Consider the following 16512-nt stretch of genomic DNA (forward strand, 5'->3'; position numbering starts at 1 on the left):
GAGTGAGTGAGTGAGTAAGGCACCGCGTTGTGAGAAGGTGCGTTCTCGAGAATGCGTGTTGTCGGATAATACAGGTGTTACTTCGAGTGCGACGCTGGAAAGATCGGTTTGTCAATGTCAAACAAAGCTCTCGTAAATCGCAAACGAAGTGCTTCACTTACTGCTACGAAATGTGCTCAAAGCAGCCGTAAGCCAAACGATCGGAGAAGTGTGATCCAAACAGGATAGCTAGCATCCTCGTAGTGAGGCGCCGGCAGGATAAGCTGCTAATGTGTTCCAAAATTGCACGCAGGTATAGTACAAATGCGAATAGATATAATAACTGGTACTGGAGAATGACAAATATAAAAATTGATTTAATTTTAAACCGCAAAATAACGGACACAACAGCTCAATTGACCGATTTTAACTATCAAATATGAAAATTCCAACTGGGAAAATAATTGCCATTTCGGTTGGCGAATGAATATCATTCAACATATTGTATACAACGCAATGCGAAAGTACGCCTCCGCCCAAAATCTCCTGCTGTTATTGAGTCTCTGGAATGTAACGCTCACAACGCTACGGTTTGAGAATTTCAATTTTCCACCCACCCAACCTGCCAAACACACCGACGCACGCTGGAACGCGTGTAGATTATCGCAATAAACGTGTAGCGAGCTTTGCAGCGTGCATATTTTACACCACCCCAAGTAAACTGCTGGACCCCGGGGGCTTTTGTCAGCTCTTTCTACGATGCTTAATGCAACTCGGCACGCAGGGTCTCCGCAACGGCAGCAGCTGGCACCGATGGGTAATGAAAACGCAATATGCTTGCCGTACGCGTGCATTTTCCGCCAGTTTTCCGCGTGTATTCGCCAGCAGATGCTTTCGAGCGTGGACGGAAACAAATAAAATGCCCCGCCCCCTCCAAACGGATACGAACTCGCTCTCGTGTTCGGAAAAGTTCCCGGGAAAGCACGATACCGCGACCTTTCATTATCCAAATCGCAACCGGTGCGCCGTAGGAAGACGGCTCCGGGTGCGATGGCTGCATAACGAGTTCCCGGTACGACCTCGATGTCGACAAGGACGATGTTCCGCAAATCGGCACCAGGTGACAATCGGACGTGGAAAACGACAAAAAGACGGGCAGATGGGGTGGCAAAGGCAACAAAAAAGGATCTTCCCCACCCGGGCACATCGGGGGGGTGTTTTTCCTTTCGACTCGCGATTTCTTTTATCCCTTACACCGTCGCCTTTCGTCGGCTCAGCTTTCGATGGTACGATACCTGACGGGGCAGCTCGAGATGCGCAACAGTACGAAGTTTATTGTCATGAAAATTTGATTAGGATTCCGACGAACAAGTTTTCACCGTTCTTCGTCCGTTTCGAGCCTCTTCTGCTCGCTCCGTGTTTCGTGGAAGTTGCTCAGTTTCAGTCGCTCGTTCGGTATTAAATCTCGCGGGCGACGCCGGCCGACATGTGCCGGCGATTGAATTTTGCTCTCATGATTTATGTAATTTAATAAAACTCCCAAGATACACCACCGAGCACCGGGCACCGGGATCCGGGCGAAGCGGGTTCGTGAGCATCGAAGCCGGAACCCGGAAGTGCCCGTCGGACGGTGGAAAATCGCACAGTTTCTATGGGTGTGTGTGTGTGTGTTTCGGGAAGTTTTTCGAACGAGTTTGCTGCCAAGCGACCCGCGACTTGCCGAGATTTGTAACCGGGAACCGAGAGCTGTTCGAGCGAGTATGTGCAAAGTGTTAAATTACACATTTATCCCGGATTATCGTTCCGGGCACGACGGGTTTAACGGGTGCGGCGTGACGGCGGACGGGATAATGAAGATCCAATTTGGCTCTTCATTGCAAAGTCCGCAATTTGGGAGACATTGCACGAACTCGCTCCGTGGCTTCGGTTGTCACTTAGGCGCCTCCATCGAGCAGGATGAAGAGGCGGATTTACGCCCGTTTTTACCACCTTACCACCCATCGCGGCTCCTGGTAAAACTTCCGGTTCCGCTGTCGAGGCACAGTTTGTCAGTGCTCGCGTGCTTTTCCGGAAAATGGCACGCCCTTCGGCACAGCGGAACGTGAAGGGGCCGCGTGCAAAGTGCACCGATCCGATAAATGGCAAACCGCTTTCGCTGAAGCCACTGATTGGATACGTTTTGTTTTGCGCGGGAAGCGGAAACGGAAATGGGAAAGTTTTTTTTCCCCCCTCTCCTCTCCCCTGTCAGTTCATCTCAATGGCATCACCGCGGAGATGGCGTGAACAAGGGATATTTATCGATCGGGCGTGAGTTTGGGCCTCTTTTGTCACGTCGCTTTAGCGAAAAGTTCGTCCAAGACACATGCCGCTTATCCGTTTTGCTGCCTTTGCTGGGGGATTTGCGGTTGGCGTTTCGGTCAGAAGAAAGGCCATAAAACAAAGTTTCCACAACACACCGGGCATAAAAAGGGAGCGGAAAAATTGAACGAAAAGTTAGTTTTCTACGAGCCGTGTTGCGTTAATAAGCAGTGCCCAAATTCAAACTCATTCACCGGGCATTGACGAATTTAAAGCATTTGTGACTGTCAGACGCTCAAAGACGTCTGACGTCTTACTGACGCGAATGAAGTAAATCTCCATAGCAACGCAACCGGCTTGCTTGTTCGTTAAAACCCTACCCTTCGAGCTAACAGACACGAGCTTTAGTTTTGCTCAAGAGCTTCCAATGCCACTCGAATCACGCCACGTTCACGATGGAACCAGTAATCAAGTGCACCCCTGCTCGCGTTGTTTGAGCGTCCTAATTAAAATCAAACACCTTCAGCGACGAGTACCACCTTCAAAGCCAACGGAGGGCGTACGCGAGCGCTCGCTTCCGGTCCAATAAGCACGCAATCAATTTCTCTCGATTTGCGCATCGCGTCCCGTTGTGAAGCATTTGTCAACTCGCGTCTCGAATCTCGGACGGCTCGCTTCCGTAATTGACGCATACGCCACGTGAAGCAGGGAAAGAATCAACTAACCAGTCGTGCCAGTGATATATCTTGGCGCGTGGCATCGCGCACATACGCCGTCGGTGGAAACCGGCCACTTCCGGTACACTTCCTCGGGTCCGTCTCACTTCGGATTATGGTTTGATTTCGCCCAAGGGCCGGGTTTATTTACCACCACCGCGCTATCTTGATAACGATGAATCAAAAGCAACATCCTGGCCTGGCTTTGACAGCGTGGGCCTGTGCCAGTAAACAACTAGACCCCGGTCTTTGGCCACCCCGGGCGCCATCTTGCCGGTTTCCCACCCCACGTGAAGAGGGAGGAGCGAGATTTTGTAAATAAGTGGTTCAATTTGTTTTTCATTCTGTAGCTTCCTCGTACTGCCCGTATTTTCAACCCCCATTATGGGGTGGCCTGGGTGACAGATGACAGAAGGAAGCGTGTGACGATGATGAGATAAGAAAGCACCGGGGTCTGTTGGCTTAATCCACCGCCCCATGGGAAGGTGGCCACCATTTTTGTTTCCCTCCACCGAAGCGATGGACGGGAAGTGGGGAGATGGGTAGAAAAATTGTGCGCACTCATTTTAAAATCCGGAAGATTAGTGCCTGCAAAGACACACGCTTCTTAGCTGAGCGGTGGCGTCGAGAGCAAAAAAGACCTACCAAAAAGGACCGCTTTGTGCGTCATTGTAAAGGCCTGTTTTGATTGCGAACAAAACGAAAAAACGAAAACAAAAGTGACCATTTGCGAAAATCGGCGCAAGAAAAAGGAACAGAAATTGTTAAATCATTAACTATTCAAGAGAAGCGAAGGAGACGGAGAAGGGGGAAAAAATGGCTCCCGGGGATATTCATAAAAAAGCTTCTCGCTCTCTCTCTCTCTCTCTCTTCGCGGCCCTCGAACCGGAAGAAGGAAGAGATAAATGAAAAAACCGTAAGCCATCGAGGCCGTAGCGGTGAAGAAATTCGCGTTTTCATGAGACACCCCTCGGGGTGGGGTTTGCGTTTGTCCCTCCGTCAAAAAAAGAAAAAGAAAATGGCTCTTTTGGGGTTGGAGGAGACATAACCTACACAAAAAAAAACCAAGCTCTACCCAGCCGGTAAGCATTACATCTCGCTGCTCGCTGCTCGTTCGTGTGGCAGCTTGCGAAGAATAATGCGATGACATAACGATTCACGCTGGCAGCAAGGACGAACGGTTGCCGGGCGCCTTGCGTACCCGGTACCGAAGGGACCGTTGATGCCGAAATAATTAGCTTGTGAGCGAGCAGCGGAAAGTGCCGCAGCATTTGCAGTTAATTAATGGCGAGTGGGGAAAAACAAAAACCCCTGGCGGGAAAGCGCCCCGCGAATGAACTCAACTCGGAAGCGTTGCGAAGATGGTTGGGGGCGCTGGGTTTTTCTATATCCAGCATCCCGTGGTGTGCTTTTCCGAGCGCTCTAACGCACCTCCCACGATGGTGCACATCCTGTGCACATGTCCTTCGTTTGCCAGCAGGCCAGCGCGGATGACGTGTTACTCTCATGTGTACAAAATGGGCGTTTGTTGGGATGACAACTTCGGGCAGGGCATGGATGGATGGATATTTACAGTAACAAATGCTACGGGCGCACATACGCGCACATACAGTGACACTCATGGTACGTGCACGCCAGGTGGGTGGTAAACCCCGCGAAAGGCGAACGAAAAGATCGAACAACACGTATGCGAATGCTAACGAATAATGGACGAACAGGTACAACATGTAGCGCAGAGGTGCTAGTTCGCAGTTTCGGTTCCCTTTTTTGACTGTTTTTAGCGGCGCATGAGATCGCGAGTATCGCGGGCAACAGGAATGGGAGCATTTGGGAGGCGTGGGCGGACCATGGAGGCGGTGGAAAATGGAGTGGAAAATTTGTGTAACTTGAAGTTCGCGAGTGTGCTCGAATATGTGGCTCGCACAAGTATCCGATTTCAGCACACCAGAGCGCAAACGAAGCACTCTCCTTTTTCACCGATCGACCGGCCAGGAAAATTGACCGCGCCATTTCCACGGGTTCGGAACAACGGGGATAGGGGGGTGTACAAAAACGGAACAAAAGAAGTGAACTGAAACAGTGAACGGAAAAAAACAAATGCTCGGGCGTAAAAAAAAGAAAAAAGGAAGCGGAAAAGCGGACAGCGGGAACGAGGATCGGACAGCGGGAGCGGGAGCGGGAAAAGCTGACGCGCGCTGACATTTACCTGCTTGTGCTGGTACCAGAGCTTGGGCAGAAAGATCAACCCCAGCGTCACGGTGTTGGTTAGCTGCGAGCGCACGAACAGGGCCAAAAACAGCGTAGACGGATTGAACTCCTCCAAGTACCAGAAGCGCAGTATGTAGAACGTGGACGAGACGAGAAACTCGATCAGGATCGATGCGACCAGAAATTGGCGTTCCTGTGGATGAAGCAGGGCGTTAGGTGTCCTTTTCTTTTTGGTCCTCCTCTCGCAAGCCCTGGAACTCACCCGAAACTGCGTGTTGGCGTTGCGACTGGCGATAGCGAGTTGAAGCCCGAAACCAAGGATCAACAGCTCACCGGCCTCGGTTACGTAGTCCCAGCGCAGTGGGCGGCACATGTTGGACGCGACCTGTTCGGCGTCCATCGACTGCGGTTGGTCCATCTGCCACACCAGCTCGCTGTACTGCAGAAAGTCGAGACTGGTCGCGGTGAAGGCGGCCAGATAGCACAGCACCGCGACGATCATGGCGCACAGGTAGCGCAGCAGATCGAGATCTCTCACAACCCATCGATGAGCTTTACGGGTGCGGAACTCCACCAGGTGCCGGTACAGCTTCAGCACGATCGCACCGTAGCAGATGATGAAGCCCAACTCGCGGCACCACGGTTCCAGCAGGCACCGCAAGGTTGACGCCTGCAGGAAGTGTAGCGCAACCTGTGAGCGGTAAGGTAGTGCATTAGTAGGTATAAACTCATACCGAGGATGTGCGGAAGCTTCTACGCTTGCCAAATGCGTTGCAAAAAAAAATGGGGACAAATATTCAGTTATTTAACGATTCCCAACCCACGAACCTTGGTGCTGTGTGTATGTATGTTATTGCCCCGAATGATATTAAAAGCAAGTGAAATATTTTTCAACAACACTTCAGGCTTGTAGCGTTCCCGGGCTCTATTGACGTTGCCGTTTCATTGCCCTCGTTTATGGTTGTTTTTCATGAATAGCGAAAGCAAATACAAATATCTTTTCTTTATGCCTCCGAGCCAACGAACTCCGCCGCCAGACAGTCTGCAGGGGAAAAAGTTCTTTTTTTTTTCCCGTGCGCTCCATTCCAGCTCGCATATTGGAAGGTTTGTTGGTCTACTCGTGGTACTCGGCCGAAGAAAAAGCCAAGCCTGTCCGGCTCGAGAATATGCATAACTGTGTCAACTTGGTGAGAGGTTGAGAAAGAAAAAACCTTTTCCGCTCTTTCGTTTTTGCAAGAACCCTCACCGCCTGCGGATCAAGCCATAAATCATTCGTCGAATAGGAAGCAATAAAATGAAATGTAGTTAAGATTGGAAATGGTGGGACCAAAAAGAAGAAGCCGCGGAGGAAAAAGGGAAGCTATACCGGCTTCTACTTTCCCGGCCAGGTCGCTCTGGGCTGCATTGCGACGGGGCGTTGATGCGTGGCATTTTCCACCGTCAGATCGGTGAATTTTCCGACCCAACCCGGACGTTCGTCACTGTCAGCGCATCGTTACGGTTTGCCGCCGAGTGACATCATTATCGCCCTTTTGGTGCGTGGTTCGCTTTTTTTTTTTGGTTGCTCGCTTTCAAAGATATAAATTCCTGGTCGCCATCACCGCGTCAGTGCATAAATGCGCTTCACGCGGCACTCGCTTTGACGCGGGAAAAATCAATCGCAAATTGAATCCGTTTGTGGCCGCAAGAGTGATTGCGCTGTCAGGTGATAACTGCGGGTTCGTTTTAGGTTCGTCTTTTTTTTCCTTTCCGCGCTCATCATACGAAAGGCAGCGTGGTTTTCTCCTTTGAAATCGATACCGCCGGTGGTGGGAAAGGAAAGGATAAAAAAACCCTTCTTCGTTTTTTTCTCTCTCCATTAGAGTGTTGCACATTTTGCAAAAAACGGAACCCCGAACGAGAGCGCGTCTCGCGATCCAGTTATTAAATTCGCAATTTGAATGCAAACGCGGTAGGGCACGAACATTTAATGGCTTTTCCGCACACTCCAAAAAAGGGTTTTGAGTTCGGAGATACATTTTGAATAATATTTGTACGATTTGCTGCATACTTTCGATATCATTAGAGCAAACGTTCATCGCATCTCGTTTATTGTGCTGTCAGTTTCAACAAACGCTGCGATTTACTAACAGTAAATCAACTCGCGGTTCCGAAGAAAACTCAACCACTTCCTGTGGTTCGAACAACGGCACGATTGAGCGTCTCGTAAAATATATCGAACCGAACAGAAAATCGATCAAATCCCGGCCTGCCGATCCCGGGGTAGGAGACGTCCCGTTATCGATTGCCGGGACGGCAGCTAAAGCATCCCTTCGCGAGAAAGCATATTTTCCACTCGATTCCCTCACTTTTTTTTTTGTGTGTGAGCCTTTCCGGGTAACACTCTCAAACTGCCATTCGAATCGATGGGGCAGGGCAAGAAGACGACACGCCGCACGCGAAGCAGGAAAGCCAACGTTTCCCTTTTGTGTGCGTGTGTGTGTTTGGTTCCCCGTGCCAGATAAAAGTAAATCTCATGGCGAGCGCATGATATAGCTGGCTAAAATTTATTGACATACTGCTCAAATTATGTTTTCGTTGCTATTTCTCCTGCTATTTTCGGCACCAGCGTGGCCGCACATCCCCACAACCAGGGAAACCAGGCTTCCAGCTGCTTTTGTGTGCGAAAATCTAGCTCCCCCACCGTTAACAAGCTAGCTTTTCGGTGGTGTGCCAAAGCTTTCCCGAGGTTTATTTGGTCGGAACGCAATGACGAGCAGCGAAAGATAGATAGAGAGCGTGTTGCGTATGCGAGAGAGAGAGAGAGAGAGAGAGAGAGTGAGAGAGAGAGAGTGAGACAGAGGGTATATAAAACGATGACTCCTTAAAAATGTCGATTGAACAGCGGCCCGGCCGCTGATAGTTAGTGGCACGGCATTCATCATGGTCAGCCATCCCCATGGGGCGGGAAACGGATGAAGTAAATGGCGCTCTCGGTTGCCCGGCAAGTCATGCTACTTTAGGGAACCGATAGGAAAGCATCGCCGGTCCTAGGGGAAGGAAGGTGGGCAAGCAAAAGCCTCAATTTGCGGATGGATTTCAGCCCGAGATGGATAGTCAATTTATGATGAGCTTGGGGGCGGGAGAAAAAATGGAAAGAAAATGCCCGGTTAGGAAGCGGTATAAATGGGGATGTGAACGTTACGGCAACAGAGCTTGGCAACAAAGATGCTGTCAGTGATCGCCGGTGAACGGTACGTGTCCATGCTGTCACTTTCTGTATCGCGTGAAGTTTTGTGATTAACCCGTCTGTCGAATTGAAAGGAAATTCGTTGCTGAAACGCGAGGTTTTGGAGTAGGAAAACTAATTCTCGGCTGAACCAACTGAAAGGCCTTCGAAAACAAGTATCTCATGGGTTTTTTTTCTCACTCGCTTCCCGTGCAAAATAAATACGATTTACGATTCCACGGCAAAAAGAGGCAACAAAACATTGGGGGAAAAAAAAACACCTCCTCCCCTACGCAACGCAGCAGAGAAAAATGCTACGCGCTGATTTAATGGCTGATTTTTCACGGATTACTGCCCCCCGGCAAAGCGTCCGCGGGATAATAAATTATTATGCAAACGCGACAAGATAACCGCGCCCCCAGGCCCGGCGCGTGGTGAAATGGAGCACTTAACTCGTCAAGATAAATTATGCGTTGTGGTTGTGGTTGTGATAGGTGGCTGGACCGGTTGCGTCTTACGATGTCAATCATCTGCCCACCCGTTGATTAGCTGCGGTTTATCAAATCAATATGTTAATCGGCATGTCATAAATTAATTTCCATTCCACGGACGCGCCATGCATTTGCCATTTCCATCCCACAGCTTGGTGTTGGTGGTGGTGGTGTTGGTCATCGAAGACCGTTGAGGGTGAGTTTGCGACCGCTCAAGTGCACCAAATCGATTGGAACCGTCAATATTGGCCAAGGTTCAATAAATTGTACCCGTTCAATTAAGAACCCACCGTTCGTGTATGTGTGTTTGCGGCCACCGTGTGTGGTGGTTGGTCCCGGCAAATAGTGCACACGATGCATCCGATGCACACTGTTTGTGTTTGCTCCATCGCATCGGTTGTGTGTTTGTGGACGGGTGGATCGCTGCATGGACGCTCTCGCGGATTGTCGTGTCGCTGTTTGGCGAGTTCGTTGTTGATGCCCTCAGTTGCATGTAATTGGCTGGTAGCTGTGTCGTAAGCAATTAGGCATGTGTTGCCACCGAACGAATGCAGTCATGCAAATTAACGCTGACCTCTCGGGCGTGGGTGCTGTCGAGTTGGAAAATGGGTACTTGTTGCTGTACGGTGGCATCGATACGCTTGAGGGCGCATTTTGTGAGTTGCGTTCGTTTGGGTGGGTTTTGTATTTGAGGCACAGCTTTTGAACAAGCTTTTCCTCCGCGTTTGATGTGTTTTCAATGTTAGTTTTATTGCAATTTACGGACCAACCGTAAAGGTCTATTAAATAGCATTGCGATGGATACGTCAAACTATTTTTAATTGCTAGTTTCATAGGATGAAATTGCTTTTGAGCTCCTTTCGGAGACGAATGAGTCATTTGTTTTTTTTTATATTCAACTCTCTATCTCAACAGCTCTATCCTGTAAACCATGGAGCGCAATACAAAGAGCAACCGGTAAATGGATTTAAAGCGTGGTGACGTTTCTTTAGCTTAAAGCCAAAATGTCCGCTATCCTTCCCGAGGATGCTGATTAATTTTCCTCACAAATCCCACGTACACATTGCCGCCCACCAGTGCTCGAACACGATCGGTATCATCCGCTGCGGGGACGTGTTTTAGCGCGATGTGGCGCATTAGCAATCCACCCGTAACCGACACGGATGTCGCATTGGCCGGCAATAATTATTACCGGCACCCGTTGCCGTTGACGACGCGAATGGAAAACTAGTTTCATGGCCCACTGTGCGCGGTCTAGAACACTGGGTTGGGTTTGGGTTGGGGTTTGCCTGGCACGCCTAGCCGAGCATATTCTGCAACTTTAATGATGACTGGAAACTTTTGATTAAAATTGTTGTCGAACAATACCCGGACACGGCGGGTGCCAAGGGCACGTGACCGACCAACGGGTGATGCGGGTTGTTTCGGCCGCCGTGGGACGCATTTTTGTGTGTGTCCTGTTTTTTTCGAGTAAATTTTCTTCCCTGATGGTGCGCTCGCACAACTTTGCTCAAGTATGCACGAAAACAAAGGGAGACCAAAAAATGAGTGGGAGTAAACGACACCAAAAAAAAAAGAGAAAAGCTCGCTGGCTCGGTGTCACATTGCCTTTATTTTGTTGGGCAAAACTTTACCGGGCGGGAGAGCGAAACAAACAAAAAAATCGCATCGGTGAAATACCCCAGGAAGGATCGCATTTTTCTATTTTTAATCCCACCCGATGGAGCGTAACGCGTCTTTTCCATTTCCTCCCAAAAACGCTTGGCTGCTTGCGAAGCCTCGCCTCGCACGGGAAGGAGTTAAATTTTTGATGATGTTTCACTTTATCGTGGCCTATTTAATCCTTTTCCGTCTTGTTAAATCTGCCTCCTTGCGCCAAGGGCTTCAAACGTGCCTCGAAGCAGATTGTGTAGGAGGACGCTCGGTTTGGGAAAATTAATTCTCCCCGACGTGTACGCGACACCACGGGAGGATGGAAAATATTGATGACAGTTTCGTTTTGGAAGCTTGTGTTTTTGTGTATGTGTGTGTGTACCATCGCCCTCTCATAATTTGTTTTCCCGCCTCGTTGAAGCGCCCGGAGTGAACTATTAATCATGGTTTGGCTTTTTTTTTTAGCCGAAGGCGGTTGCCCTCAACCGTGGCACGTTTGGCGCTGGAAGCGGGTAAATTATTAATGCGCTAATTAATTTCGTTTGAGCAGGCCACGGTTTCACGGTGATTTCGATACTTTGTGCCACCGGAAGCGCCGGTTGGCAGGAGGTGCATTAATTTGTTCGCCTAACGATGGCTTGTTTACCGTGTGCCGTGTTTGATCGGTTGACCATACTGTATCGATAGCGTGAAAAATGTGCTAATGAGCGTGGTGCTACTTACCGCTAAATATAGTAGTAAAATGCCGAATAAAATTGTCTCTAAAATGGTCCACATCCCGGTGGCAATGGTCTGTGAATGGGAGAAGCGGTAGCGGTATGAAACGAGCGTGACCTTCATTTGCATTATTGGGCATTTGAGTATTCGCACGTTACCTTGCACTTCCGCTGACGGAACACAATTAACGCTAACACTAAACAACAAAGCATGCAAGCTCCTAAGATAGTACCGATCGTCGCCTTCATGAGGGTTTCGGTGCTGAAGTCCTCGTCCGGACTGCTGCAGCTCCCGGCCGAATCACACTCGCATGCACTCGGGCACGGAATGCAGCTGTGAAAATGCAGAAAATGAACAGAGCAGAGATACGAGAAGTGAGTGTAAGAGAAGCTAGTTTCGACGGCTCGACCTACCTAAAGTTTGTAATGTTGCCATCGTTTATCTCGGACGAGAAGCCCTGTATCGACTCGTTGGGAATGTAGTAGTTGGGCCGGCAGACGCAGGTATACTTGCCCCGGGGCTTCGACGCGTCCAGCTCCGACAGCAGGCAAAAGGTGGACTCGCGATCGCACACGTGCCGTCGGCCAAAAATTGCCTCCAGTGCGTCATTGCACTGGTCCACGTCCGCTGCTATGAACGCCGATGCGACGATTCTGTTTTGGAAGAGAAATAAAAAACGGTCAGGAAAGTGTTCCGGGTGTACGAGAAAGCTTTTTTGTTTTTGGATGGAGCAAAATTACAAACCACCAGGCGCCTCCATCGTATTCTGAAGGTACTTGGGGTGAGTGAAGATTTTTTTACCCACTGAGCTTATAAGCTACGGTTCGCATATTTATACTGCATACCGCAAAAAACCTCTCATAATTTCATTCCTCAATGGTTAAGAAAATTACAACCCCAGCTCGGTAGTAAAGTATTCTTACTTTACGAATGGTTGTGGGCGGGAAAAGCAACAACAAAAAACTATTATAAAATAATCTAACACTGCTCAGTAGCCAGCACGCCAGTGCTCTATCCTGAGCCGCTGGAAACCCCACACCGACAATCGTAGCTGGAGCGTGAAAACGTTGCAAAACAAAATCAAATAACTCAAACGTTAACCACACACACATCGGCACACAAATCCTCCTTCCCTACTGCAGTGCGGTCGGTTTTTGTGGTTACGGCCGGGGCAGATAAATATTTATCATCAACTTGAGCATTTCTCTCGCCTTTTTCTCCTGGCGCTCTTGGTTTTGTGCGTTTGGTTTTTTTTTTGGTGTGCTGCCGCACATTTCTGCGCACCGTGCGATAAGAAGTAAGAGCCATGGGCCTTCGGCCAGCGCCCGCTTTTTCCGCCTTCCTTCCCAGTGAGCTCCTTCGAGGGGATGCCAGTTTTCCACTAGACTGACCGGAAAGCATTCCCCAACACAAAGAGACCTCCGAAAAAGGCCGCGCGCGTTAGGGAACGCTGAACGACGGGACGGTCGGGTCAACGGACAGACGAAAAAGCTTTACGGTGATGGTTGTCGGATAAACGCTCGTTCGATGGCGTGGGGGAGGAATCCAAAGGGCCACCCGAGCGGGGATTGCTGGTGAGCAGAACAATGGCACGAACCCGTCTTGGGTGGAAGTGAAAACCCCTCGGCCACGTTGTGTGCACGACAGTATCGTAATTAGACGTTTTGCAATTCCGAGTAGAGTGCGGCAAAAACCACTCGCAAACACGGGTCCACGCACACGTTTGTCCGTTTGAAAAGCGACCATGTATGCCGCTGAAATGCCTCATTACGGGCTCGCAGAAAACAAAAGCACACCCCACCACGAGCTATAATTTAGTGGAGCAAGCGTCAGCTGGTACTAATAATACGTTACCATTTTTAAGCTTAGAACGGAGCCATTTTGTCTTGCGCTTGGAAACCTTTTTTATGCATCTGCCGCAGCATTCGCCGCAGTTCAGGCGGGTCGTGCAAATTAAACAACGAACCTCGATAGCGGAGGAGGATGGTAGAATAGGGAAAATAAAAAGAGAAACCATAGCCAGTTGGTCTCACAAAAAAAGGGAGAAAAACGGGTTGATTACCTCGTGAAATAAAATGCAAACATAATTCAAGCATCGTACGCCGGGAAGAGTCCGCGCAAGGGCAGAAAGGGACTTCTTTCTTGCTTCGGTCTTCTAAACATGAAAAAAAGAAGAAAAAAAGCTAACAGCCACCGGACAATCGAGTTGAAGCACCATGTTCCGGTCGGTCCGTTACCCCGGGCAACGGTTATCCTGGATGGTCAATCGCCGGGCTGATTCGAGCTCGAGTAGCTTCAGTACGGGGCAGAGATTGGAGCAGTGATGAAATAATGTTAATTAACTCCTCGGGACCGTTTGGAGCGTTAAAGGGGAAAATTGTCTGCGGGGAAAAAAAAAGGACCCAAAAGAGGGAGAGAAGTATCTAGGAATACAAAAAAAAAAGAGGAAACAGCACGATCAGGAGACCGGTGAGAGTCGTGTGCCGTTACAAACGCTCCGAGCACATCCGCCCGACAGTTCCGGCGACAAACACGCTCCACGCGCGCGTTGTGTTTAATTTATTCCTGCTTTCCGCTGGACGCCGGTGCTTTCTCTCGGTGTTGGCGTGCGAAGGCGCTTGGACACCGGCGCCCGGAGGTTACATTTTGGCGCTCATTAATGCAGGAAGTCACAAATGAAAAGCGTCCCCGTGCGTATCCGGATAGTTAGCACGTCTCGAGCAGCGAACGAAGCGGTCAGAAAAACAGGGAGACCAAATAACAAAAAAAAAACCACCCTCCCCCCGGACATTAGCTCCCGTTTGCTCATTTTTTTTTATGGCAGCCCGTTTCCGTAATTGAAACGCAAACGATCCCGAACGGCTCCCAGGCTCTGATTAGGCACGCTTTATGGGCGTGGGGAAGAGGGCCTGACGGTTGGGCGGGTAATTTCACGTCAACCAAGATGGCGGTTGGGCGGGTTTCCGGGAACTAATTACGTTCTAGCCCGCGTGCCCCGTAACCAGTGACATCGCGACCAGAGCGACCGGCGGAGGCAATGAGATTAAAATCGATAAAACCGTGAAGTTCTCGTCACGTTGAAGGCCGGGATCGAGCTGTCGGGGATTTTCGTGAGACTAGCTCCCGGGAATCTGGGAACACACGCGCGAATGCGAACCGCTAGTGGGTGGAAAAGTTGGATCACCACAGCTCAAGGTCGTCAGCTGGAAATGGCAACAGTCAAGCGGGAAGTGGTCCAATTTCGCGCAAAATCACAAACTAATCAACCCAACTACTCACTTGTAACCTTGCGATTCGATGGTGACGCTGTACGGCCACAGCCAACGGCCATAGAGCGGTCCGCAATCACGGAACGGAACACCCCAAAACTGGGAACCGTTGGATTGGTTCCAGGCGACGCCCAGCTCGCGCCAGTACGTCGACAGGAAGTTCTTGCTCTCGGACAGGTTAGCGTGAGTGGCGTCGATCTGATTGCGGAACTGCACCACGGCCAATGGCAGCTGGGGCGAAGCGATGCCAACCGCCAGCAGTAGCCCATCGTCCTGCTTTAGGACGCTGCTCGCTAGCTCGTTCGCTTTTTCACGGGCAAGCGCGAATTTGCGGTCATTCCGGGCCGTGCCGTCGATTTTGCGTGCGCCAAGGAAATCGGCGAAGGATTTCGCGGCCCCGATCGTTATGTCCGAAACGTCGTAGAACGGATCGGGTGGGAGTTCGTCGAGAGCGCGCTGCTCGCATGGTGGCAGCGTTGGGCTGGCGGTCGAGGTGGCCTGCTGCTGGGACGTGGGCGGCTGTTGTTGGTCCGCTTGAGGCTCCTGTTCGAGACCGTGGCCGGAGCTTGCCAGCAGCGAGATGAGCCCGATGATGAGCCATCGGCAGGGTGTGGCTTGGTGGGGGGAAGGTGCGGTGACGCGGCGGTCGGACAGCTGATCATGGCGGACCGGGTGATGGTGGTGGCGATGATGATGACGATGACCCATCACCGGTGTTTCTTGAGCTGGGTATGGCGATGGATAGCTGTGCTGCGCATCTGTGGGCGACGTGGAACAAGCAGATGGGTGAATTAGTTGATCGAGTGGGAGAATGAGTAAGATGAAAGCAGGAGTTGTGGAAAACGAAATGAAAAAAATTGCATTTTCCCTACGAGGTGGGAAAATGATCGATTTTTGGTATACAATCATTTGAATGTTTTCCTATTGCATACATTCAGGCGCTTGCGATCTCAGGAGCATTTAATACCTTTACGATTATATGGCAAGATATGAATTTCCCACCCACGATAGCGTAATAAATAAATCACATTCCATAGCTGTGGCTGTCAACAATCGAAACACGAACACACGTGCCGTATCGTGCAACGCAATCTTCTTACACCATCTCCGGGGGCCAAAAACGGCAAAACGGATAATATCTCACGCTCGATGAGCTCTCGAGCCAAAGCCAAAAACTAACGATTCCACAGTGCCCGAAAGGTACGCGGGAGGTCCTCCCCAGCTCGTTTGCGTTAATGATCGAGCCGTTAACACGCGGTACGTGTGTTTTGTCCGTTCACTCGCACACCGTTTTCCCTGTGTTTGAAGCGAACGCGCGGATCTGGAAAATGTCCCCCGGAGCTTCGAGAGTGCCAAAGTGCCTGGTGAGCATCGCCATTAGTTCCCGCATCGAGCGCTCTATCCGTAATCGCTTGTGACACGTTTTCCCGAGAAAGCCGGCTAGCCCAGCAAAAGTACGCTCGGCAAAGGAACGACAGCCCGGCAGGCGGACGTTAATCTTTCCCCCGTTCGGTTTTAGCGAAAACCTGCGCGAAAGCAAACCAACCCACGCTGGGGACAAAGTTGAGCCGGTCTCCAAGGTGGCGGATTTCGTGCCAAACACCGTGGTGCCTTTCAAACGGTAGGATTTAGCACACGCTTGAAGGAGATAAAAGCGGTGTGCTAAGCGGGGTGGAAAATTCGATGCTTTACGAATCGAACCGAATGGTTCCATCCTCCCTTTACTCCAAGCTGTGGTGGGGTGAATTCATGAAAGATTTATGCCCCAAAATCGAAACCACGCTTTCAAGCCATCGGTTGAATGGGTCGAGCTGGAACAAAGCCGTTTCATAAATGAGCACACCGTGGTGGTGTGGCTCGTTTAGCAGCCATCTTGAGTCGTTGGCTCCGTGGCATCGTTGTGGAAAGTGGAGTTCGTCAAAGTGGCAATTACCGTCCGTAGGGTAGGGAAAACCGGTGCTCGCGGACTCGAA

The 16512-nt window shown here is 50.3% G+C and overlaps 1 protein-coding gene across 1 annotated transcript in view; it reads right to left on the reverse strand.

Annotated features, from left to right (window-relative positions):
- Window positions 1-15262, reverse strand: part of LOC128723230 (probable G-protein coupled receptor 158) — a 23932-nt gene extending 8670 nt beyond the window's left edge. The window contains exons 1-6 of the mRNA XM_053816948.1: window positions 14550-15262; window positions 11684-11923; window positions 11429-11603; window positions 11277-11345; window positions 5464-5892; window positions 5200-5394 (exon numbers count right to left, since the gene is read on the reverse strand). Coding sequence (XP_053672923.1) covers window positions 5200-5394; window positions 5464-5892; window positions 11277-11345; window positions 11429-11603; window positions 11684-11923; window positions 14550-15247 — 1806 coding nt within the window. The 5' untranslated portion in view covers window positions 15248-15262. The remainder of the gene's footprint in view (window positions 1-5199; window positions 5395-5463; window positions 5893-11276; window positions 11346-11428; window positions 11604-11683; window positions 11924-14549) is intronic.
- Between the last annotated feature and the right edge of the window lie 1250 nt (window positions 15263-16512).

The sequence above is a fragment of the Anopheles nili genome, chromosome 3, assembly GCF_943737925.1.
Source record: "Anopheles nili chromosome 3, idAnoNiliSN_F5_01, whole genome shotgun sequence".
Lineage (NCBI taxonomy): Eukaryota > Metazoa > Arthropoda > Insecta > Diptera > Culicidae > Anopheles > Anopheles nili.